General features: G+C 44.1%; 1 protein-coding gene across 6 annotated transcripts in view; it reads right to left on the bottom strand.

Moving 5' to 3' along the window:
• Positions 1-2,314: 2,314 nt before the first annotated feature.
• Positions 2,315-24,319, bottom strand: part of TUBD1 (tubulin delta 1) — a 33,565-nt gene continuing 11,560 nt past the window's right edge. For 2 of the 6 annotated variants that reach the window (XM_063655635.1, XM_054458389.2), the window contains exons 4-10: positions 23,865-24,081; positions 21,058-21,289; positions 17,515-17,679; positions 11,392-11,484; positions 9,530-9,670; positions 6,605-6,788; positions 2,315-3,271 (exon numbers count right to left, since the gene is read on the bottom strand). In XM_063655635.1, coding sequence (XP_063511705.1) covers positions 3,169-3,271; positions 6,605-6,788; positions 9,530-9,670; positions 11,392-11,484; positions 17,515-17,679; positions 21,058-21,289; positions 23,865-24,081 — 1,135 coding nt within the window. In that variant the 3' untranslated portion in view covers positions 2,315-3,168. The remainder of the gene's footprint in view (positions 3,272-6,604; positions 6,789-9,529; positions 9,671-11,391; positions 11,485-17,514; positions 17,680-21,057; positions 21,290-23,864; positions 24,082-24,319) is intronic. The other 4 variants (XM_054458390.2, XM_063655636.1, XM_063655637.1 and 1 more) reach the window with 2 other exon arrangements.

Below are 24,319 nucleotides of genomic sequence, written 5' to 3'. Positions count from 1 at the left end.
GTGAGTTCTAAGTGATGGGTAAAATATAAGAGAAAGATGTTGAGAGATGTTGTAGATTGAATAGTAAGGGTGGATGGGGGAGGGGAGTTTTCGGGGAGATCCCAGGGCTGGAAGTGGCGAATGCATGGGAAAAAACAGGTTCTACAGCTTAAGCTCTTGAGAAAAGCACAGATTGGGGAGATAAGAGAGAAAGAGCTTGACAATAAGAAACAGTTTGCATTCACATGGTGCTCATTGTCCATAGGGGTGCATTCTGGCTCTGCAGGATAATATTTGACAATGCAATGTGCCAGTTATCCCGTAATCTAAGAAATTACACTTTCAAAGTTTTCTGGGTCTGTATGCCCAGGAGCTAAGGGAGCCAATGTTGTCCTGGCTGACTGGCCATTGTCTCCACACAAATTTGTGGAGACATATAAAAATATATTATGGAGAAGATAAAAATAAAAATTATCTCCACACATTTCCAATGCCACCCCATTTGGAAGTTTTGACATCAGCATCTTGGTGTTAATTTTTAACTTAAAATCACAATTTTAAGAGCAAACATTTTGTTATTCCAAGTAGACAAGAAAAAAATTATTTTCCATGTAAATGTTTTAACCCAAGCTTTAAAATACTTAGGTATTGGCCAGGTATGGTGGCTCACGCCTGTAATCTCAGCACTTTGGGAGGCCGAGGCAGGTAGACAGCCTGAGCCCAGGAGTTTGAGACCAGCCTAGGCAACATGAGGAAACCTCGTCTCTACCAAAAATACAAAAATTAGCTGGGCATGGTGGTGCACACCTATAGTCCCAGTTATTAGTGAGTCTAAGGTGGGAGGATTGCTTGAACCTGGGAGGTTGAGGCTGCAGTGAGCTGAGATCATGCTACTACTGCACTCTAGCCTGGATGACAGAGCGAGATGCTGTCTCAAAAAAAAAAAAAAAAAAAAAATATATATATATATATATACACACACACACACACACACACACACACACACATATGTAATAGGTAACCATACATATCAAATAATGCAGTTGTGGATCGTAAAACAGGGTCAAATAGCATAAGTAAATGGACCCAGAGCTCTGTCTAGTTGGGATTTGTTTCTAATATTCACCTGCTAATGATTCCACGAGTTGCCAAATTAGAAATATACTTGCCCCTATTGGTACCTCATGAATTTTCTCAAATATCAAATGATTGCAACTTATGACTTTCTTTCAAGTTAACTTCTAGCAAGGTTCCTCAGAATCAGATTAACCCCTGGTGAGATACTCAGTTACAGATCTTCATGAATGCTGGTTTAGTCTGGGAAATTATTTCAGTCTGTGGATCTCTTCAATGCTTAAACAATTACTTTAACTTGTTTTGTAAAAATTATGATCTAATTATTTTTCAAGTATACTTGGGTTAATGAAATGCAGCAGTGGGGTGTGCCTTTTAGCAGCAGAACCGACCACTTTTTACATTCCTTAGAAATAAGATATGGTTCAGTATTTTAAATCATAGCAACAGTTGATAAGAAAAACAGTAAAAAGGTAATCATTTCCATATGGAAAGAAAAAGAAGAACCAGTGAAGCTGTGAACTGTCATTTCTCCATATAAAAGTCACTATTGGTAGATTTGTCAGAAAGGGAAAATGTTCCTATTTGTTTATCATTTTACATTTGTTAATATATTGCATGTGATGTGTTTTATGGAAATACAACGTTTCCTTCAAACTCAGTTGTCAATTTCCAAGCATGTTTTGTCTTGGGTGAAACTCGTATCTTGTGTGTCAGTTTCATCAAGTAACTATATTTCCTTGGTGATAATTTTCTCAACTTAGTGAAAAATTTAGGTGAAAATTCTTACCCCTTTTACTGAAAAGCATATAACCATCATCTGTACCAGCTGAATACCTATAAGTAATTTCATTCCTTTTTTTTTTTTTTTTTTTTGAGACAGTCTTACTCTGTCACTCAGGCTGGAATGCAGAGACCTCCCAGGCTCAAGTGATCCTCCCACCCAAACCTCCAAAGTAGCTTGGACCACAAGTATATCCCACCACACCCAGCTAATTAAAATGTTTTTTTTTTTTTTGTAGAGATGGGGGTCTTACTGTATTTCTCAGGCTGGTCTCAAACTCCTGGCCTCAAGTGATCCTCCCACTTTGCCCTCCCAAAGTGTTGGGATTACAGGTGAGCCACCATGCCCAGCCCATTATAAGTAATTTTAAAGCAATAATTGAATAAAATCAATATCTGCTCTGGCATTCCAAGATCCAAAACAAAATCTGAGCCAATTTTCTCATGCCCAAAAAGTTTAAGAAAAGCACACTAAGTACACATTTACCTATTTACTTTTGTACTTAAGCATAAGCATTTATTACCAAAATCCTCATATTTATTTTTAAATAGCTGCTTAGAGTGGAAACTTACCCTGTTACAGAATATTCAAAATACATGTTCACACTGTAGCATTTGACAACATCTCCCTCCTGTGGTTCAAAGCATTCACTTCAAACATGAATATATTAAGTACAGAATTACAATTCCCTAGCTTGAAATTATGCTGTGAAAGTTTGGTTCATGCTTTGTGAGTTGTTTTTGGAGTTGTTTTGGAGTAAAGATTTAGGAACATGTAGACAAAGAGAATATTCTCTTTTCTTGGCTAGTTCCAGAGTCCCAACATTTCAGCAAAGTGTTTCCCCAAAGTTCTTTATAAAAGAACCATTTTTTTTCCTTACAAATGAAATACCAAGTGAATGTTTTCATTGAAAACATGCGATTCTCCATTTAAAAAGTTTTCTTCCTTTTCTGTGGGCATAGTATGCAGAATAGACTCAGCATTCTACGTGGTTACTTTAACAGAATGGAACTTTGAAAACTCTTTTTTTTTTTTTTTTTTTTTTGAGACGGAGTCTCGCTTTATCGCCCAGGCTGGAGTGCAGTGGCGCGATCTCGGCTCACTGCAAGCTCCGCCTCCTGGGATCACGTCATTCTCCTGCCTGAGCCTCCCGAGTAGCTGGGACTACAGGCGCCTGCCAACACGCCTGGCTAATTTTTTGTATTTTTTAGTAGAGACGGGGTTTCACCGTGTTAGCCAGGATGGAGAACTTTGAAAACTTTACAGAGAAAATAGTATTGAAAATATTTTAGTCCAAAAATGCCTTAAGGTACTTTTCCCATTGTTCAAGATCAGAGATTACAGTAACTGGCAACAACCTGCTCTAATGACGTGAAACTGTCTAAAAAGTCCTCTTCTTCAATTCCAAATTTTGTGTACTGATGAATGTAGGCTCTGGTAGAAAAAAAAACAACAGAAATTACAAAATAAAAAATGTCTGGCAAATGAGTAACTCTTAAACAATAAACAGACCTTTTCTAGCTCATGAACATTTGAAGATCACATAATCGTTCAGAAGTCTTACATTTGCTTTGTTTACTCCAAAGATTAGTGAACTTTTTTTTTTTTGAGACAGAGTCTTGCTCTGTCACCCAGGCTGGAGTACAGTGGCATGATTTTGGCTCACTGCAACCTCCACCTCCAGGGTTCAAGCGATTCTCCTGCCTCAGCCTCCCGAGTACCTGGGACTGCAGGCACATGCCACCACGCCCAGCTAATTTTTGTATTTTTAGTAGAGACAGGGTTCCACCATATTGGCCAGGCTGGTCTTGAACTCCTGACCTCGTGATCCACCCGCCTCAGCCTCCGAAAGTGCTGGGATGACAGACGTGAGCCACCGCACCCAGCCCTTTTTTTTTTTGAAACGGAGTTTCACTGTTGTTGCACAGGCTAGAGTACAATGGCGCGATCTCTACTCACTGCAACCTTCACCTTCTGGGTTCAAGCGATTCGACTGCCTCAGCCTCCCGAGTAGCTGGAATTACAGGAATGCGCCACCACACCCAGCTACTTTTGTATTTTTAGTAGAGACGGGGTTTCTCCATGTTGATCAGGCTGGTCTGGAACTCCCGACCTTAGGTGATCCACCCGCCTCAGCCTCCCAAAGTGCTGGGATTACAGGTGTGAGCCACCACGCCCGGCCTGAACTTTCAAAATTTATGTCAAGCTCCCTGTTTTTTCAGTGTCCAAAAAATTGGCAAAGGAGAGGCACCCAGGAAAGAGCAGCATGTTCAGATTTGGCTGTCTACTCAGTGTATATATATAACACCCTATATTCAGTATAAACTCTGAAAAGTGACTGAGAAGTTTCATATAAGCCTTGAAACTAGAAAACACATCAATCCAGTTCTAGGAATGGAGTGAAGCCTCCCAGGTGCTCCCAGGACATTTAATTTGTAGTTGTGCCAGGGTGGTCCCTCTCAATCCCTCCCACCCCACAAATTTTTTTTTTTTTTTTTTTTTTTTGAGACAGGGTTTTGCTCTGTCTCTGTCACCCAGGATGGAGTGCAGTGGTGTGATCTCGGCTCACTGTGACCTCCACCTCCTGGGTTGAAGCAATTCTTGTGCCTCAGCCTCCCAAGTAGCTGGGATTACAGGTGTGCACCACCACACCTGGCTAATTTTTGCATTTTTAGTAGAGATGGGGTTTCACCATGTTGGCCAGGCTGGTCTTGAATTCCTGGCCTCAAGTGATCCACCTGCCTTGGCCTTCCAAAGTGCTGGGGTTACAAGTGTGAGCCACCGCACCTGGCTGCTCCCCGCAAATGTTCTGAGGCACAAAAATCATGTGCAAAAAGAATATCAAGGGCAGACATGAATTAAATTGACATAATAATGGCTGCTACCATTTAATGAGAGTAGGAAGGGAATGACACCAGAAGAGGACAGAGTTCATGGCCCTGTGGAGTGGGTTTTTTTGTTTGTTTGTTTTTGAGACAGAGTCTTGCACTGTTGCCTGGGCTGGAGTGCAGTGGCACCATCTTGGCTTACCACAACCTCCACCTCTCAGGTTCAAGTGATTCTCCTGCCTCAGCCTCCCGAGTAGCTGGGATTACAGGTGCCCGCCACCACGCCCAGCTACTTTTTGTGTTTTTAGTAGAGACGGGGTTTCACCATGTTGGCCAGGCTGGTCTCAAACTCCTGATCTTGTGCTTCGCCCACCTTGGCCTCCCAAAGTGCTGGAATTACAGGTGTGTGCCGCCACGCCCAGCCTGAGTGGGGTTTTATGGAATGGTCACATGCAGGATGGCTGGGCCCTGGGGTATCCGAGCTAATGAAAGTTATAGGTGGCTGGGCACAGTGGCTCACGCTGGTAATCCCAGCACCTTGGGAGGCCAAGGCGGGCAGATCACCTGAGGTCAGGAGTTCAAGACCAGCCTGACCAACATGGAGAAACCCCGTCTCTACTAAAAATACAAAATTAGCTGGGTGTAGTGGTGCATGCCTGTAATCCCAGCTACTTGGGAGGCTGAGGCAGGAGAATTGCTTGAACCCAGGAGGCAGAGGTTGCAGTGAGCGGAGATCGTGCCATTGCACTCCAGCCTGGGCAACAACAGCGAAACTCCATCTCAAAAAAAAAAAAGAAAAAGAGAGTTAGAAGCCTTGTCCAGTCATCTGAAGAATTTTGCTTTGACTTAAGTAACTGTGGAAGAGATCAAGACATCTGCTAAAACATGTTAGTATGAAGTAGACATTTCTTAGTATCAAACTGAGTTGAATTTAATCATAATCTTATTGAACATAAGGATCTTCCACTCTCCCAAGGATCTTATGTTTTTTAATTTAATTTAATTTTTTTTTTGAGACGGAGTCTCGCTCTTGTTGCCCAGGCTGGAGTGCAATGGCATAGTCTCGGCTCTCTGCAACCTCCACCTCCTGGGTTCAAGCAATTCTCCTGCCTCAGCCTCCCAAGTAGCTGGGATTACAGGTACCCACCACCATGCCAAGCTAATTTTTGTATTTTTAATAGAGATGCGGTTTCACCCTGTTGGCCATGCTGGTCTTGAAATCCTGACCTCAGCTGATCTGCTCGCCTCAGCCTCCCAAAGTGCTGGGATTAAAGGTGTGAGCCACCATGCCCGGCTGGATCTTATTTTTGAAAACTATCTTATTGTCCCTGCTTCATAATAAAATTCTACTTTAATAATGTCAAACAATTACTGAGCATTTACTAGCCAGGCACTGTACTAGCTGTTTTACAAGATTATCTTATCTAATCCTCACCAGAAATGTCCTCAGTTAGGACCCACTTATACAGATGAGGCAATGAAGCCTGAAGTCACGTGCCCAAGGCTTCATACCTTCACACCTACAAAGTGGTAACTATGCTTCCTGCAGATCAGACCTCATGCTTACACGCTACAGTATCTGCTTATAGGTTAGAAAGGTTGCAGTGCATGGTGGCTCACGCCTGTAATCCCAGCACTTTGGGAGGCTGAGGTGGGCAGATCCCGAGGTCAGAAGTTCGAGACCAGCCTGAGCAACATGGTGAAACCCTGCCTCTACTAAAAATACAAAAATTAGCTGGGTGTGGTGGTGGGCGCCTGTAATCCCAGCTACTTGGGAGGCTGCAGCAGGAGAATCACTTAAACCCGGGAGGCGGAGGTTGCAGTAAGCCAGTGAGCCAAGATCGTGCCACTGCACTCCAGCCTGGGCAACAGAGTGAGACTCTGTCTCAAAAAAAAAAAAAAAAAAAAAGAAAGGTTTGTAGACTTATTTTATACTTACTTTGAAGCAAACATATTCCATGCCTTCCCAACAATCGTATCAAGTGGTTTTACTAAGAACTGGCTGTTGCTGACCAACACTGCAGACTTCTCATATTTGCTAAAGGCCCGCTGGGTTTTCCACACATTGAAAGCATTAACAGGCTTCAACCAGGAAGTATACAGAGCTGGATCTTTAAATCCCTCTAGAGTAAAAACAAGATAAGCCATCTTTTTATAGCATAAATTAGTAATTGTGAAAACAAATAAACAAACAGATATTTTCTTGTCTATTTCATCAGAGATCTTTTATTTTGCCTTTTAAAACTTGTGATGGCTGGCGCGATGACTTCCAGCAATTTAGGAGATGGAGGAGGATAGATCGCTTGAGCCCAGGAGTTCGAGACCAGCCTGGGCAACACAGTAAAACCCCATTTCTACTAAAAATAAAAAATATTAGCTGTACATGGTGGTGCGCATTCTTCTTAACACTCTTCTGAAAGGTGTGAATTATTACTAATTTTTTTTTTTTGAGACAGCCTGTTGCCCAGGCTGGGGTGCAGTGGCATGATGTTGGCTCACTGCAATCTCTACTTCCTGGGCTCAAGCAATCCTCCCACCTTAGCCTCCTGAGTACCTGGGATTACAGGTGCCCGCCACCATGCCCAGCTAATTTTTGTATTTTTTGTAGAGATGGGGTTTCACCATGTTGGCCAAGCTGGTCTCGAACTCCTGGCCTCAAGTGATCCACCTGTCTCAGCCTCCCAAAGTGCTAGGATTATAGGCATAAGCCACTGCACTGGTCCTTTTTTTTTCTGTACAATGAATATGGATCATTTATTCGAAAGTAATATACTGCTAGTCTTTTTTTGTTTTTTTCTTTTTGAGACAGGATCTTGGTCTGTCACCAGGCTGGTGTGCAGAGGCACTATCACAGCTCACTGCAGCCTTCACCTCCTGCCCTTAAGTGATTCTCCCACCTCAGCCTCCCAAGTAGCTGGGACTACAGGCACACGCCACCATGCCTAATATTTTTATTTTTTGTAGAGACGGGGTCTCACTATGTTGCCCAAACTGGTCTCAAACTTCTGGGCCCAAGCAATCATCCCACCTCTGCCAAAATGCTGGGATTACAGGTGAGAGCCACTGTGCCTGGCCCTATTTTAAATTATTATTTGTTCTTTCTCTAAGGGGCATTACAGGGACTAGATTGTTCAGTTTTCTTTTTTCTTTTTGATAATGGGTCTCACTCTGTCACCCAGGCTGGAGTACAGTGGCACCACCATCACTGGTCACTGCAGCCTCAAACTCCTGGGTTCAAGTGATCCTTCTGCTTCAGTCTCCCTAGTAGCTGGGACTACAGGTGTGCACCACTATACTTGGCTAAAGTTTAAAATTCTTTGTGGAGATGGGGTCTTGTTATGTTGCCCAGGCTGGTTTCGAACTCCTAGCCTCAAGCGATCCTCCTGACTTAGCCTGCCAAAGTGCTGGGATAACATATACGTGCCACTGTGCTGGGCCTTGGTTTTCTTTGCATCACAACAAGAAGTAGCAAACGTGATACTTGCTGAAGTCATGATAAAATGAACCTGGAAACTTGCCATAGAAAAACAAAGCTAGTAAGAATAATGCCTGTTCAGCCAGGCGCAGTGGCTCACACCTGTAATCCCAGCACTATGGGAGGCCGAGGCAGGCGGATCACTTGAGGTCTGGAGTTTGAGACCAGCCTGGTCAATATGGTCAAACCCCATCTCTACTAAAAATACAAAAATCAACCAGGCATGGTGGTGCATGCCTATAATCCCAGCTGCTCAGGAGACTGAGGCAGGAGAATCACTTGAACCTGGGAGGCAGAGGTTGCAGTGAGCTGAGATTACACCACTGCACTCCAGCCTGGGTGACAGAGTGAGACTCTGTCTCAAATGCACACAAAAAGAATAATGCTCTTTCAACTTCCTGAAAAATTTGAAACAAAATGCTTGTCACAGATACCACTGGTTGTCCAGCAATTCCTGCTCCTTAGCAATTCCCATTCACCCCTTCTTCCTTAGTATCAATTCCCCTAAACTTTAACTGAACTTGCAGTGAGGTGTGGCACAGAACTCGGTCCCAGTCAATGGGACAGAAATTCAAATGTGATGTGAGACTTTCAGAAAAGGAGGCAAGCCTAGCCGGGCGCAGTGGCTCACGCCTGTAATCCCAACACTTTGGGAGGCTGAGGTGGGCAGATCACCTGAGGTTAAGAGTTTGAGACCAGCCTGGCCAACATGGAGAAACGTCTCTACTAAAAATACAAAAATTAGCCAGACATGCTGGCACATGCTTGTAATCTCAGCTACTCCGGAGGCTGAGGCAGCAGAACTGCTTGAACCCGGGTGGCGGAAGTTGCACTGAGCCTAGATCACACCACTGCACTCCAGCTTGGGCAACAGAGTGAGACCCCGTCTCAAAAAAAAAAACAAAACAAAAAAGGAAAGGAGGCAGGTCCTCCTCTGCTCATTTCTATAAGGAGGCAGCCAGATGGTAAATAAAGTAAGGGTGACAGGGCAGCCAGATGTTCAGAAAACAATTCTTTTTTTTTGTTGTTAATAGAGACAGGGTCTTGCTTTGTTGCCTAGGCTGGAGGGCACTGCCATAATGACGGCTTACTGCAGCCTTGACCTCCTAGGCTCAAGCTATCCTTCTGCCTCAGCCTCCCAAGTAACTGGGACTACATGCGTGTGCCACCACACCCAGCTAAAGGAATTATACTTTTATCTTGTTTAAACCACTTCTATATTGGTGTCTAGTCACATACTAACTGATAACATGGTCAAATTTTGCCACTAAAACACACAGTTATTACTTTCCTTTCTCCAAGAATACAGGGACTTTTTAAAAACCATTTGTACCATATAGCATGTACAGGTGCAAAATGTAAATCTTAATTTTCACCTGAATTTCTTACCCACATCTGCACTTTGCACATCTTTCCCACGAAGAATGACCAAGTTAGCAACGGAAGTGTTAAAATGCAGGTCCTTGTTGAGAGACATTTTACCAAGAGGAGGAAGTCCTGACAAAGGAGGCCGTACATGCCAATCAATACCTACCAAAAGAAAAAAAAGCAAGAGGTTTTATTTTATTTTATTTACTTAGTTTTTTGAGATGGAGTCTCACTCTGTTGCCCAGGCTGGAGTGCAGTGGCATCATCTCGGCTCACTGCAACCTCCGTCTCCCAGGTTCAAGCGATTCTCCTTGAACCTCAGTTCAAGTCTCCCCCAGTAGCTGGGTAGACAGGATCACAGGTGTGTGCCATCACGCCCAGCTAATTCTTTTGTATTTTTAGTAGAGACGGGGTTTCACCATGCTGGCCAGGCTGGTCTCGAACTCCTGACCTCAAATGATCTGCCTGCCTTAGCCTCCCAAAATGCTGGGATTACAGGCGTGAGCCACTGCACCCAGCCCAAAAGCAAGAGATTTTATAAATGGCCTTGAACAAGAGGAGAAAAATAGTCCTGTGGTATCTGTATTTTAGTTTCTTTTTTTGGACAGAGTCTCTCACTATGTCACCCAGGCTGGAGTGCAGTGGCTATTCACAGGTGTGATCATACCTCACTGCAGCCTCGAACTCCTGGGCTCAAATGATCCTCCCGCCTTATCCTCCGATGTAGCTGGGACTATAGGCATCATTTTTCCTGTTTAAAAGGGAGGGTCTACCAATTCTCCTATGCCTACTCCACTAGACTTTGTTGGGGCAAAAAATTGTACTCAAAGGGCTATACTCAAGAAATCTTAGGATCAGTGTGATGCGGTGGGTGTAATCCCAGCAGTTTGGTAGGCTGCGCTAGGAGGATCTCTTGAGTCCAGGAGTTCGAGACCAGCCTGGACAAAATAGTGGACTCTGCTTCTTAAAAAAAATACAAAAATTAGTCTGGCATCTGTGGCATGCACCTACAGTCCCAGCTACTTGAGAAACTGAGTGGGGAGAATTGCCTAAGCCCAGGAGGTCGAGGCTACAGTGAGCCGTGATAGTGACACTGCACTCCAGCCTGGGTGACAGTGTGAGAAATCTCACTTAAGGAGTATAAATCCATGTTGCCTTTGGAGGATAAGATTTTGGACCAATGTGCTAATGGGATGTAACTTTTGGGGGCTTTGGGAAGGGAGGAGTGTACTGTGCATGTGGGAGGACATGACTTAGGGACAGAGCAGAGAATAGTAGTCAGCCTCCAACATGACCCCAATCATCTTTGCTTCCTGGTATTCAAGCCCTTGGGCAGTATGCTCTCACACTGGAGAGGGCTGACCTTAACCAAAAGGATGTTGCAGAAATAACATCACAAAAGGTCACAAAAGGCGTTAACTTCAAGGCCAGGCAAGGTGGCTTACACCTGTAATCCTAGCACTTTGGGAGGCTGAGGCAGGCGGATCACTTGAGGTGAGGAGTTCGAGACCAGCCTGGCCAAAATGGTGAAACCCCATCTCCACTAAAAATACAACAACAACAACAACAAACAAACAAACAAACAATTAGCCGGGCGTGATGGCAGGCGCCTGTAATCTCAGCTACTTGGGAGGCTGAGGCAGGAGAATCGTTTGAACCCAGGAGGCAGAGGCTGCAGTGAGCCAAGATCGTGCCACTGCACTCCACCCTGGGCAACAGAGTGAGACTCCATGTCAAAAAAAAAAAAAAAAAGGCATTAACTTCTGCCTTGCTCCCTCCTGGATCACGTATTCTCCCTAATGGTAGAACATGCAGAAACAGATACTGATGGTGAGAGAAATAGGGTAAATCTTTACGTAGAGGCCAGGCGCGGTGGCTCATACCTGTAATCCCAGCACTTTGAGAGGCTGAGGTGGAAGGATCACTTGAAACCAGGAGTTCAAGACTAGCCTGGGCAACACAGTCAGACCCCACCTCTACAAAAATAAAAGAAATAACAAAATTAGGCCGGGTACAGTGCTTCATGTCTGTAATCCCAGCACTTTGGGAGGCCGAGGTGGGGGATCACGAGTTCAAGAGATAGGGACCATCCTGGCCAACATGGTGAAACCCCGTCTCTACTAAAAATACAAAAATTAGCTGGGCGTGGTGGCACACGCCTGTAGTTCCAGCTACTCAGGAGGCTGAGGCAGGGGAATCACTTGAACCCGGGAGGCGGAGGTTGCAGTCGGCCAATATTGCGCCACTGCCCTCCAACCTGGCGACAGAGTGAGACTCCATCTCAAAAAAAAAAAAAATAAATAAATAAATAAATAAATAACAAAATTAGTCACTTATGGTAGTACACATCTGTAGTCCTAGCTATAGGAAGCTGGAATAGGAGGATCACTTGAGCCCAGGAGTTTGAGGCTGCACTGAGCTATGATTGTGCCACTGCACTCCAGCCTACGTGACAGAGTGAAACCCCATCTCAAAAACAAAACAAAATAAAATCTTCCCACAGAGCAGAGAATACATGAAGAGTTATAAAACTAGATCCTTCAACCTGGTTTGTGCCATATATATATATTTATTCATATACTATTCATACATGTGTATGAAAACATTTATATGTTCAAACTATACAACTGTGAAAAAATGTTGACACCCGGCCAGGCATGGTGGCTCATGCCTATAATCTCAGAACTTTGGAAGGCCAAGGCGGGCGAATCACAAAGTCAGGAGTTCAAGACCAGCCTGGCCAATATGGTGAAACTCCGTCTCTACTAAAAAAATACAAAAATTAGATGGGCATGGTGGTGCGCACCTGCAGTCCCAGCTATTCGGGAGGCTGAGGCAAAAGAATCGCTTCAACTGGGAGGCAGAAGTTGCAGTGAGCCAAGATTGTGCCACTGTACTCCAGCCTGGGTGACAGAGCGAGATTCCGTCCCTCCCCCCCAAAAAAAAGAAAAAAGGAAAAATGTTGACACCCTAAAAGTTCCACATGGGAACTCAGCAAACTGTGGTTTATTGACCTAAGAGAGCTCAGAGCAGCACGTCTCACATGACTCTAAGGAACATTGTGTTCCTTGTGGTATTAGCAGGTATTGCTCGAAAAACAGGTACTATGGCCAAAAAATTCAGGAAGCACTATTTTTACATGTAAACTTTCTACTTATCTCCAAACCTCTGGCACTATAATCTAAAATCCGTAAGATATTACAAATAAATGTTGAGAAAATCTACTCTCATAGTATAAAAGCCTAACTTAATTTGTGGTATAATATATGCTATTAATACCTAGTAGTGATTTCTAGTTACACACGACAGATTGAGCATATCAGTTTCCTGACACTCTCTCCCCAGATCCTGCTCAATCAATAAAAGGATAAGCATAAACAAGAAAAAAGGGAACAGGAGAGAATATAACAGCAACAAAATTTTGGAAGCTGGAGAGCAAATGGTTACTGACTGCACAACAAGAAAAAGCTAAAAATTTTGCCCACAACTGAGGTCCTGGAAGTAGACCAGACACTTTTCAAAGTGAAAAAAAGGCTGGGCACGGTGGCTTATGTCTGTAATCCCAGCACTTTGGGAATTTGAGGCAGGTGGATCACTTGAGGTCAGGAGTTCGAGACCAGCCTGGCCAACATGATACAACCCTATCTCTACTAAAAATACAAAAATTAGCTAGGTGTGGTGGTACACATTCATACATTGGTAATCCCAGCTACTTGGAAGGCTAAGGTGGGAGGATCACCTGAACCTGGGAGGTGGAGGTTGCAGTGAGCCAAGATGATGCCACTGCATCATCTTGGGCGACAGAGTGTGACTCCATCTCAAAAAAAAAAAAAAAAAATCAAAGTGGAAAAAAACAGGAGGATTAACTAAAAATCTATTTGAGAAGCAGTGAGAGCCCCTTCCCCACTCCCTGCAGTAGGAGGAATGCGCTCTTCCCCCTAGAAGGAGGTTTCTGCTGTGAAAAGGCTAAACCTGGGAGGCTCTGGCCTCAGTGACACCAGGCACAGCCCTGTAGAGAACCTTTGGAAAACCAGGTCACGAAGTAGCAGCTTTCGCAGGAAAGCGTAACAGTCCATGTCTTCCCCGTCCAGCTCTGAAAAGGCTGGCAGCCAGGCTTATCATGCCTTCAGGAAAGAGATGCAGGAGGAAGCAACTGATCAAGAGATAAGATACCCTGAGTATGATATTTGGAAGTCCAGCAATAAAATGGCCAAGCAGATCACCTTACTGTGAAACCCACACAAGTCTGCAATGTCCGTAAGTGTCCATTCAGTGCCCAGAGCAACTAACTCAGCAAATAATTACTGAGCGTTTACTGTTCCAGGCTCCAAAGATGCAACAGTAAACCAAATAGATTAAATAAAGCTTACCTTCTACTGAGATAAACCAAAGACCCACGTCAAGTACTTTCAGAATGCTGGGGACAAAGAGAAAATCCTAAAAGCTTCAAGAGATAACAAAATAGGATTGGGAATCAGAATGACCTGAGACTTCTCAACAGCAACGCTGTAAGTGAGAAGATGACAGACCAATGCCTTCAAAATACTCAGTAAAAAGAAAATGATTCCCAACCTAGAATCCTATCCCTGGCCAAACTATCATTCAAATGCAATGGTAGAACAGAATTATGATATTTATTCTTATTTATTTATTTATTTATGAGACAGGGTCTTGCTCTGTTGCCGAGGCTGGAGTGCAGTGACACGATCTCGGCTCACTGCAACTTCCCTCTGCCTCCCAAGTTCAAGCGATTCTCCTGTCTTAGCCTCCTGAGTAGCTGGGACTACAGGCGCCCGCCACCATGCCTGGCTAATTTTTTGTATTTTTAGTAGAGACGGGGTTTCACCATGTTAGCCAGGATGGTCTCGATCTCCTGACCTCGTGTTCCGCCTGCCTTGGCCTCCCAAAGTGCTGGGATTACAGGTGTGAGCCACCGCACCCGGCCAGAATGAAGATATTTGTAGCCTCAAACACTTTACTTTCCTTGTACTCTTTCTTAGGGAGCTCCTGAAAGGTATGGTCCATCAATATAAGGGAATAAATCAGGAAAGCAGACTTGAAATCTAGGAGGTACAGATATAAATCAGGATGAGGCAAGCAGAGATGCCAGGGCTGGCTGCTTATCAAGCCTAGAGAGCAGTCAGTCCAGAATGGAATGGGAAGATAAAGGCCTTCCAGAAGGATGTCTCTAAGCAGATAATGGAAGTAATTGCTTACCTGATGGGTTTAAACATATTGAGAAAGAATTCTCTTTTTTAATTTTTGAGACAGGGTTTTGCTCTGTTGCCCAGGCTGGAGTGCAGTGGCATGATCATAGCTCATTTTAAACTCAAACCCCTTGGTTCAAGGAATTCTCCTGCCTCACCCTCCCAAGTAGCTAGGACTACAAGTGCATACCACTATGCCCAGCTAATTTTTTTTTTTTTTTTTTTGAGACAGAGTCATGCTCTGTTGCCCAGGCTGGAGAGCAGGGGCATGATCTCGGCTCGCTGCAACCTCTGCCTCCTGGGTTCAAGCGATTCTCCTGCCTCAGCCTCTTGGGTAGCTGGGATTACAAGTGTGTGCCATCACACCTGGCTAATTTTTTGTATTTTTAGTAGAGATGGGGTGTCTACTACCTCCGTGTTAGCCAGGATGGTCTCGATCTCCTGACCTTGTCTGCCTCAGCCTCCCAAAGTGCTGGGATAACAGGCGTGAGCCACCGTGCTGGGCCAGCTAATTTTTTTTAATTATTTTTTTAGAGATGGGGTCTTGCTTTGTTGCTCAAGCTAGTTTTGAACTTCTGGCCTCAAGCGATCCTCCTGCCTTAGCCTCCCAAAGTGCTGAGATTACAGGCATGAGCCACCACATCTAAGAAGGGATTCATTTTTTTACAGAAAAGTTTCAGGGTAAGTTGGTAATAGGTACAGAGAATATCAACTGAATACATATAATGATTAACAACTCCAGGAAGGAAAAATAAATTGTACACACAAAAAAATATAATCTATGTACACAGTACAAGGCTCTACTCTGAATAATATTTACATAGCAAAAGTAATACAAACATTGAAAACTGATCTAACTCCCAAGTATGTTAGAAGGAAGAAGAATGAAGGTAAATGTGTTTGTATGCGTATGTGTGTGAGTGTGCACATATGTGTCAGTATATATATGAATGTGAGAGAGAGTGTGTGTGTGTGTGTGTGTGTGTGTGTGTGTGTAGAGGGGGTGTGAGATGATTCAATTCTCAATTTTCCTTTTTTTTTTGAGATGGAGTTTCACTCTTATCACCCAGGCTGGAATGCAATGGCACTATCTTAGCTCACTGTAACCTCTGCCTCCCAGGTTCAAGCAATTCTCCTGCCTCAGCTTCCCAAGTAGCTGGAATTATAGGCGACTGCCACCACGCCTGGCTAATTTTTTTGCATTTTTTGTAAAGAAGGGGTTTCGCCATGTTGGCCAGGCTGGTCTCGAACTCCTGACCTCAGGTGATCCACCCACCTCAACCTCCCAAAGTGCTGGGATTACAGGCGTGAGCTACTGCGCCCAGCTCAATTCTCAATTTTCACACTAGGAATGCAAGAGATAACAATATAAGTAAGACATTTATAACTATGGAGGCAAATTGTAGATGAAATAGCTAAAGACGTTGAAAGTAGTTTCATCTGTGTAATGGGGAGGTGTAGGATTGCTGTTTTTCCTTGTCATAAATTCATACCAGACATTACTTAAGTTTTTTTTTTTTTTTTTTTCCAGAAAGGGTCTCACTCTGTCACCCAGGCTGAAGTGCAGTTGTGTGATCACAGCTCACTGCAGCCTTGACCTCCTGGGCTCAGGTGATCCTCCCACCTCAGCCTCCTAAGTTGCTGGGAATACAGGCCCATGTCACCATGTCCAAATAATTTTTTATATTTCTTATAGAGATGGGGTTTTGCCATGTTGCCCGGACTGGTCTCAAACTCCTGGGCTCAAGCACTTCTCCTGCCTTGGCCTCCCAAAGTGCTAGGATTACAGGTATGAGCCACCATACCTGGCCCATTACTTGACCTTTTAAAAAATTGAGATATAGGCCAGGCGCGGTGGCTCATGCCTGTAATCCCAGCACTTTGGGAGGTTGAGGTAGGTGGATCACAAGGTCAGGAGTTTGAGACCAGCCTGGCCAATATGGTGAAACCTCATCTCTGCTAAATACAAAAAAATTAGCCAGGCATGGTAGCACACACCTGCAATCCCAGCTACTTGGGAGGCTGAGGCAGAAGAAATGCTTGAATCCGGGAGACAGAGGTTGCAATGAGCCAAGATCGCGCCACTGCACTCCAGCCTGGGTGACAGAGTGAGATTCTGTCTCAAAAAAAATAAAAAATAAAAAATAAAAAATTGAGATATAATTGGCTGGGCACAGTGGCTCACTCCTGTAATCCCAGCACTTTGGGAGGCCAAGACGGGTGGATCACGATGTCAGGAGATCGAGACCATCCTGGCGAACACTGTGAAACCCCGTCTCTACTAAAAATACAAAAAATTAGCTGGGTGTGGTGGCGGGCGCCTGTAGTCCCAGCTACTCGGGAGGCTGAGGCAGGAGAATGGTGTGAACCTGGGAGGTGGAGGTTGCAGTGAGCTGAGATTGCGCCACTGCACTCCAGCCTGGGCAACAGAGCAAGACTCGGTCTCAAAAAAAAAAAAAAATTGAGATATAATTTACATACAGTGCAATGTATGGATTTAAGTATATATTTAAATGAGTTTTGGCTACTTGATTTTTAAAACTATGTTCATTTATTACTTTGATTAAAATAAAATAAAAATTTGAAAAATATCTGGCACTCATTTGAAATGTCTTTTGGTAATGAAACTGTGACGTGATTAAGAAACCCTCCTAGGATGTCCTGGTGAGTTTCTGCCGGAGTTTCTTTAGCCAGAAGAAGGGACCATTATTTAAACTGGTCCAAGCCAGTTTATATTGAGACTCCAGGATGGACATTTTTTCCAGCTTGTGGATTGCATATTTTTGGACTACTCTTTACCTTCTTCCATCTTTGCATTAGAAATGAGCATCTGTCTCAAATGCTTGAGGAGGCCAGCCCAAGTAAATGTGCTGTATGCCAGTGAATTCTCAGACATGTGAGGAATGTTACGAACACTCAGCATCTTGAATTCAGGATGGGGAACTAAATGCTCCATTAAGTCTCCTGTAAAGAAAAAAAAAATCTGAACTAATTTTTTTTTATTCTACATTGTTGCCAATGGTCTATATATAACCATGATTTGAAGGTTTTTCTGGGCCAAATGTTTTTTTCTCTTCTCAGACCAGAATTATTTAATCTTTAATATAAATACAATTTCAGAGACAATGTCTATTACACACCACCTCTTTGCTTCATTTTAGCACCGACTTGAGCATGAGTGAGAAAATACACTTTGCCAAAAAGCAAACTACAATTTAGAAGCTGAATAACTGGAAATGTGAATGAAATATTTAGGTAAACTCCAGGAAAACAAAGTAAACATGAGAACTGATGTGCTTTTCTTGTCATTCTATGTTCACTAAATATTGTTATATTCTTTTTTTTGGGGGGGGATGGAGTCTTGTTCTGTTGCCAGGCTGGAGTGCAGTGGTGTGATCTCGGCTCACTGCAACCTCTGCCTCCCACGATCAAGTGATTCCCGTCTCAGCCTCCCGAGTAGCTGAGACTCCAGGCACGTACCACCACGCCCAGCTAACTTTTTGTACTTTAGTAGAGATGAGGTTTCACCATGGTGGCCAGGATGGTCTCAATGCCCTGATCTCATGATCTGCCTGCCTTGGCCTCCCAAAGCACTGGGATTACAGGTGTGAGCCACTGCACCCACCCTACTAAATACTCTTTTAGGAATGTTACTAGATTTTTACATACCGTATCTGGTTAGGTGATAATCAAATCCTGTTAACATGAAAGTTAATATAAGCCAGGCATGGTAGCTCACGCCTGTAATCCCAGCACTTTCGGAGGCCTAGGTGGGCAGATCATGAGGTCAGGAGTTTAAGACCAGCCTGGCCAACATGGTGAAACACAGTTTCTATTAAAAATACAAAAATTAGCCAGGCGTTGTGGCGGGCACCTGTAATCCCAGCTACTTGGGAGGTTGAAGCAGGAGAATCGCTTGAACCCGGCAGGCAGAGGTTGCAGTGCATTGCAATCCAGCCTGGGTGACAAAGCGAGACTCCGTTTCAAAAAAAAAAAAAGTTAACATGAAACTCTATTTGGAAAGAAGACAAGATTAGATATTCCTTAAGATAGGAATGTGCCTATCTTTAGAAACTTGTATTTACAATGAAATAGAATTAAGCAGAAAGGCTAATTTCCTTTACATTTATAGCTGTCTCATATATTTATAGAAAATACCTTGAGGATAGGGAAAAATATATTACCATAATATGAAACAAACTTTATAACATGGAGTACAAACTCATAACGTACATCCTAAAGAAAAGAACAAATTTTGACACAAACATCCATAAGATGCTACACAGGTGGGCTTGGGCTAATGGAGTGTCCTCTAAATGTAGAATTCTTTTCTGTAAAATACCTAGAGTTGAATTCTATTGCATAGCACAAGTAAATACACAATAGTCAGAAAATAATTCATGAGCACTAAGGCATGAATTCTTTTTTTTTTCTTTTTAGACAGTGTTTTGTTCTGTTGTCCAGACTGATGTGCAGTGGCACAATCAAAGCTCCGCAACCTTGAACTCCCAGGCTTAAGCGATAGCCCCACTTCAGCTTCCCTAGTAGCTGAGATTACAGGTGCGCACCACCATGCCTAACTGTTGTTTTTTTTTGAGATGGAGTTTCGCTCTTATTGCTCAGGCTGGAGTGCAATGGCGTGACCTCGGCTCACTGCAACCTCTGCCTCCCAGGTTCAAGCAATTCTCCTGCCTCAGCCTCCCAAGTAGCTGGGATTAAAGGCATGTGCCACCATGCCTGGCTAATTTTGTATTTTTTTTTAGTAGAGACAGGGTTTTGCCATGTTAGTTAGGCTGGTCTCGAACTCCCAACCTCAGGTGATCTGCCCGTCTTGGCCTCCCAAAGTGCTGGGATTACAGGCATGAGCCACCACACCCGGCCACTTTTCAAATTCTTAGTAGAGATGAGGTCTTGCTATGCTGCCCAGGCTGGCTTTGAACTCCTGGCCTCAAGCGATCTTCCCACCCTGGCCTCCTAAAGCACTGGGATTACAGAAGTGAGCCATGGTGCCCGGCCAATGCATGAATCATTAATTGTTGCAATCTGTTCTCCCTTCCAGCTTTCTTGTTCAGCTACTCTTACCTTAACCATTCTTTTTTTTTCTTCTTTTTTAAATGGAGTCTTGCTGTCACCCAGGCAGGAGTGCAGTGGTGCAATCTCAGCTGACTGCAACCTCCGCCTCCCGGGTTCAAGCAATTCTCCTGCCTGTCTTCTGAGTAGCTGGGATTACAGGTACCCACCACCACGCCTGGCTACTTTTTGTATTTTCTGTAGAGCTGGGGTTTCACCATATTGGCCAGGCTGGTCTCAAACTTCTGACCTCAGGTGATCCACCCTCCTCAGCCTCCCAACGTGCTGGGATACAGGTGTGAGCCACCACGCCTGGCCACCTTAACCATTCTTAAACCTCCTTGAGACCTTAATCCATGGAGCACCTGCCTTTCAATCAATCAGTCTTCCTCTTTCTGGCAAAATTCCATTCTTGGGCCAACCCCACTCCTCACCTTCTCTGTCAGAGCACAACTACGGAAAGTCATGCCACATGGCAGACTTGGATCTCTTTGAATTCCCAATCACCAAACACAATGCTGACGCCCACATTGACAACTCTGGATGAGATGGGAAACCTCAGGAAGGTTCTGAAAAGGGGAGCAACAGGATCTGACTTATGCTTTTAAAAACTGCAAAGCCAGAGTTCAGTCTGGCTGCTGTACTTAAGAAAAGGCTAGGGCCAGGTGCGGTGGCTCACGCCTGTAATCCTAACACATTGGGAGGCCGAGGCGGGTGGATCATTTGAGGTCAGGAATTCGAGACCAGCCTGGCCAACATGGTGAAACTCCGTCTCTACTAAAAATACAAAAATCAGCTGGGCATGGTAGCACACGCCTGTAGTGTAGTGTAGTCCCAGCTACTCAGGAGGCTGAGATAGGAAAACTGCTTGAACCCAGGAGGCGGAGGTTGCAGTGAGTCAAGATCGCACCACTGCACTCCAGCCTGGGCAACAGAATGAGACTCTGTCTCAAAAAAAAAAAAAGTCATTGACTTGTACACTTTAAATGGGTGAACTGCATGTTAGATGAGTTACATCTCAACATGATTTCTATTAAAAAAAGAAAAAAACAGAGAGAAAGAATCCTGAAGAAGAGCAGTGGATACCCAATGCCCTTTGGCAACTTCTCAAAGTTTTTCAATAAGACAGAGAACTAGCAGATGTGAAGAAAGGGTTTTGAGATGAGCAAGACTTAAGTGTATCTTCAGGCAGAGGAGGAGACAGAAAGAATAAACTTTGAAGCTTTCAGAACATAAGGCTTTCCTATAATCAACGTATAGAGGGACAAATACCTAGTGGATTTCGTCTGTAGTGAAATGAGCTTTCTGCAGAATAAGTAGGCTGGAACACACTTCCCAGCTGATGTGCGAGGACTTGATTGATATCACTAAAGGAGATCTGCTTGATATTCATCAGTTTTGCACAGATCTTATGGACGGCATCATTCTCATGAACAAGGAGGGCGTCTGAAGATCGGTACAAGTGAGAAAGTGTCAAAATGGAGTTGTAGTTTTGAACAATAACCTGGAGAGGAAAAGGTCAGAAAAAAGAAAGGTAGGAGAGAATAATGGTTAAGATTACAGATTCTCAAGGCATCCTGGCAGGGTTCAAATCCGGGCTCTGTCACTTTCTAAATGTATGACCTTGGACAAGTTTTTTAATCTCTCTATGCTCAGTTTCCTTTTTTTTTTTTTTTTTTTTTTTTTTTGAGATAGAGACTCACTCTGTCGCCCAGGCTGGAGTACAGTGGCACCATCTCTGCTCACTGCAACCTCGGCCTCCCAGTTTGAGATTCTTGTGTCTCAGCCCCCTGAGCAGCTGGAATTACAGGCTTGTGCCACCATGCCCAGCTAATTTTTGTGTTTTTAGTAGAGACAGTGTTTCACCATGTTGGCCAGGCTGGTCTCAAACTCCTGGCTTCAAGTGATCCACCCGCCTTGTCCTCCTAAAGTGCTGGGATTATAGGCATCAGCCATCGTGCCCAGCCAGTTTCCTCATTTGTAATGGCTTCCTAGAACTGTAGCGATTAATGATATAATGCAAGTTAAACACTTAGAACAATGCCTTGTATGGGCACAACAAAAATTGGCCATTATTATCATACTTATTTCCTATAGTGACTTGTCTCACCTGATTTGTTTCTTCAGCTAGGTTGATCAACAGGAAATTGGCTTATATAGAAATTTTCAAGCTGGGTGCGGTGGCTCATGCCTGTAATCCCAGCACTTTGGGAGGCTGAGGTGGGTGGATCACCTGATGTTGAGAGTTCAAGACCAGCCTGACCAACATGGAAAAACCCCGCCTCTACTAAAAATACAAAATTAGCCAAGCATGGTGGCGCATGCCTGTAATCCCAGCTACCCGGGAGGCTGATGCAGGAGAATCACTTGAACCTGGGAGGCGGAGGTTGCGGTGAGCCAAAATCGTGCCATTGCACTCCAGCCTGGACAACAAGAGCAAAACTCTGTCTCAAAAAAAAAAAAAAGAAAAAGAAAAAAGAAATCTTCTCCCAATGGAAAGAAATAAAAATTACTTGAGGGTGGCAATGGCACCATGAATCCCAACATGAGGTCAAGGTGTCTGCTTTATATACTGGAGTGAGAGAGACATTCTCAGGAATCAGTTCCTGAGAGAAGAAGCACAATCATCGTCTCTGACTTTTTTTTTGAGATAGAGTCTCGCTCTGTGGCCCAGGCTGGAGTGCAGTGACATGATCTAGGCTCAGTGCAACCTCTGCTTCACAGGTTCAAGTGATTCTCCTGCCTCAGCCTCCCGAGTAGCTGGGACAACAGGCAGGAGCCAAAACACCTGGCTAATTTTTATATTTTTAGTAGAGACGGGGTTTCGCCATGTTGGCCAGGCTGGTCTTGAACTCTTGGCCTCAAGTGATTTGCCCATCTCAGCCTCCCAAAGTGCTGGGATTACAGACATGAGCCCCAGTCGCCTGGCCATTCTCTGAAAAAAAAATTTTTTTTTTTAAGACAGGAGTCTTGCTCTTGTTGCCCAGGCTGGAGTGTAGTGGCTTGAGCTCGGCTCACTGGAACCTCTGCCTTCCGGGTTCAAGAGATTCTCCTGCCTCAGCCTCCGGGTACCTGGGACTACAGGTGTGTGCCACCACACCCAGCTAATAATTGTATTTCTAGTAGAGATGGTGTTTCTCCATGTTGGCCAGGGTGATCTCGAACTTCTGACCTCAGGTGATCCATCCGCCTCGGCCTCCCAAAGTGCTGGGATTACAGGTGTGAGCCACTGCGCCCAGCCATCTCTTAAAAAATTTTTTTTTTGAGATGGAGTCTCGCTCTGTCACCAGGCTGGAGTGTAGTGGCAGGATATCAGCTCACTGCAGCCTCTGCCTCCCAAGTTCAAGCGAATCTCCTGCCTCAACCTCCTGAGTAGCTGAGACTACAGGCCGGCGCCACCACGCCCAGCTAATTTTTGTATTTTTAGTAGAGACGGGGTTTCACCATGTTGGCCAGGATAGTCTCGATCTCTTGACCTCATCATCTGCCCACCTTGGCCTCCCAAAGTGCTGGGATTACAGGCGTGAGCCACTGCACCCGGCCTCTCTGAAATTTTTAAAAGCAAGGATACCTCATCTGTTTGGACAAGTTTAAGGGAAGATATATATATACCATATATAATATGGTACTCATATTAAATAACCATTCTGGAAGCCATAACTTAACATTTCCAATGAAAGGGTGAGAGCAATCTTTATTTTTATTTATTTATTTTTTTGAGACGGAGTCTCGCTCTATTGCCCAGGCTGGAGTACAGTGGCGCGATCTCGGCTCACTGCAAGCTCCACCTCCCGGGTTCACACTATTCTCCTGCCTCAGCCTCCTGAGTAGCTGGGAATACAGGTGCCCACCACCACGCCCGGCTAATTTTTTGTATTTTTAGTAGAGATGGGGTTTCACCATGTTAGCCAGGATGGTCTCGATATCCTGACCTCGCAATCCGCCCGCCTTGGCCTCCCAAAGTGCTGGGATTACAGGCGTGAGCCACCGCGCCTGGCCAGTGAGAGCAATCTTTTACCCACATTTATTTCTATTGCAAAGAACATAAAACATAAACTTTTCAATTAACATGTCCATACCTCACCAGTTCCATAAGGCCAAATAATGTGATTCATTTTCAATGAGTTTGGGTACTGATCTTGTAAATTCTGTGTAACGAAAGCTCCTAATCCTGATCCTGTGCCCCCAGCCATACTCATTATGATGAAAAAACCACTGAAAGAGTCACATTTCTCCACTTCCTTCCGGATTAGGCTCATTATAGATTCTTCATGCCTGGGTCCATGAACAGAGTAACTATGCAATGGCAAAAGAAACAAACACAAACACTTTTCAATTTAACCACAGATATGTAATGCAGAGAGAAAGATACAGGATAGAGAGGTTTTTTCAAAACTACGGAAGTGAAGGAACTCTCATGAAAGGTACAGGTACCCTGACTGACAAAATTTTAAATACATAAGTTGAATATATTTAACCCACTTATGCCTAGTGTTCCATTATTAGAACGCTAAGCATGTGGGAGTTATTTATA

Source organism: Pongo pygmaeus, chromosome 19 (assembly GCF_028885625.2).
Source record: "Pongo pygmaeus isolate AG05252 chromosome 19, NHGRI_mPonPyg2-v2.0_pri, whole genome shotgun sequence".
Taxonomy (NCBI): domain Eukaryota; kingdom Metazoa; phylum Chordata; class Mammalia; order Primates; family Hominidae; genus Pongo; species Pongo pygmaeus.
This window is presented reverse-complemented; position numbering and strand designations above follow the sequence as displayed.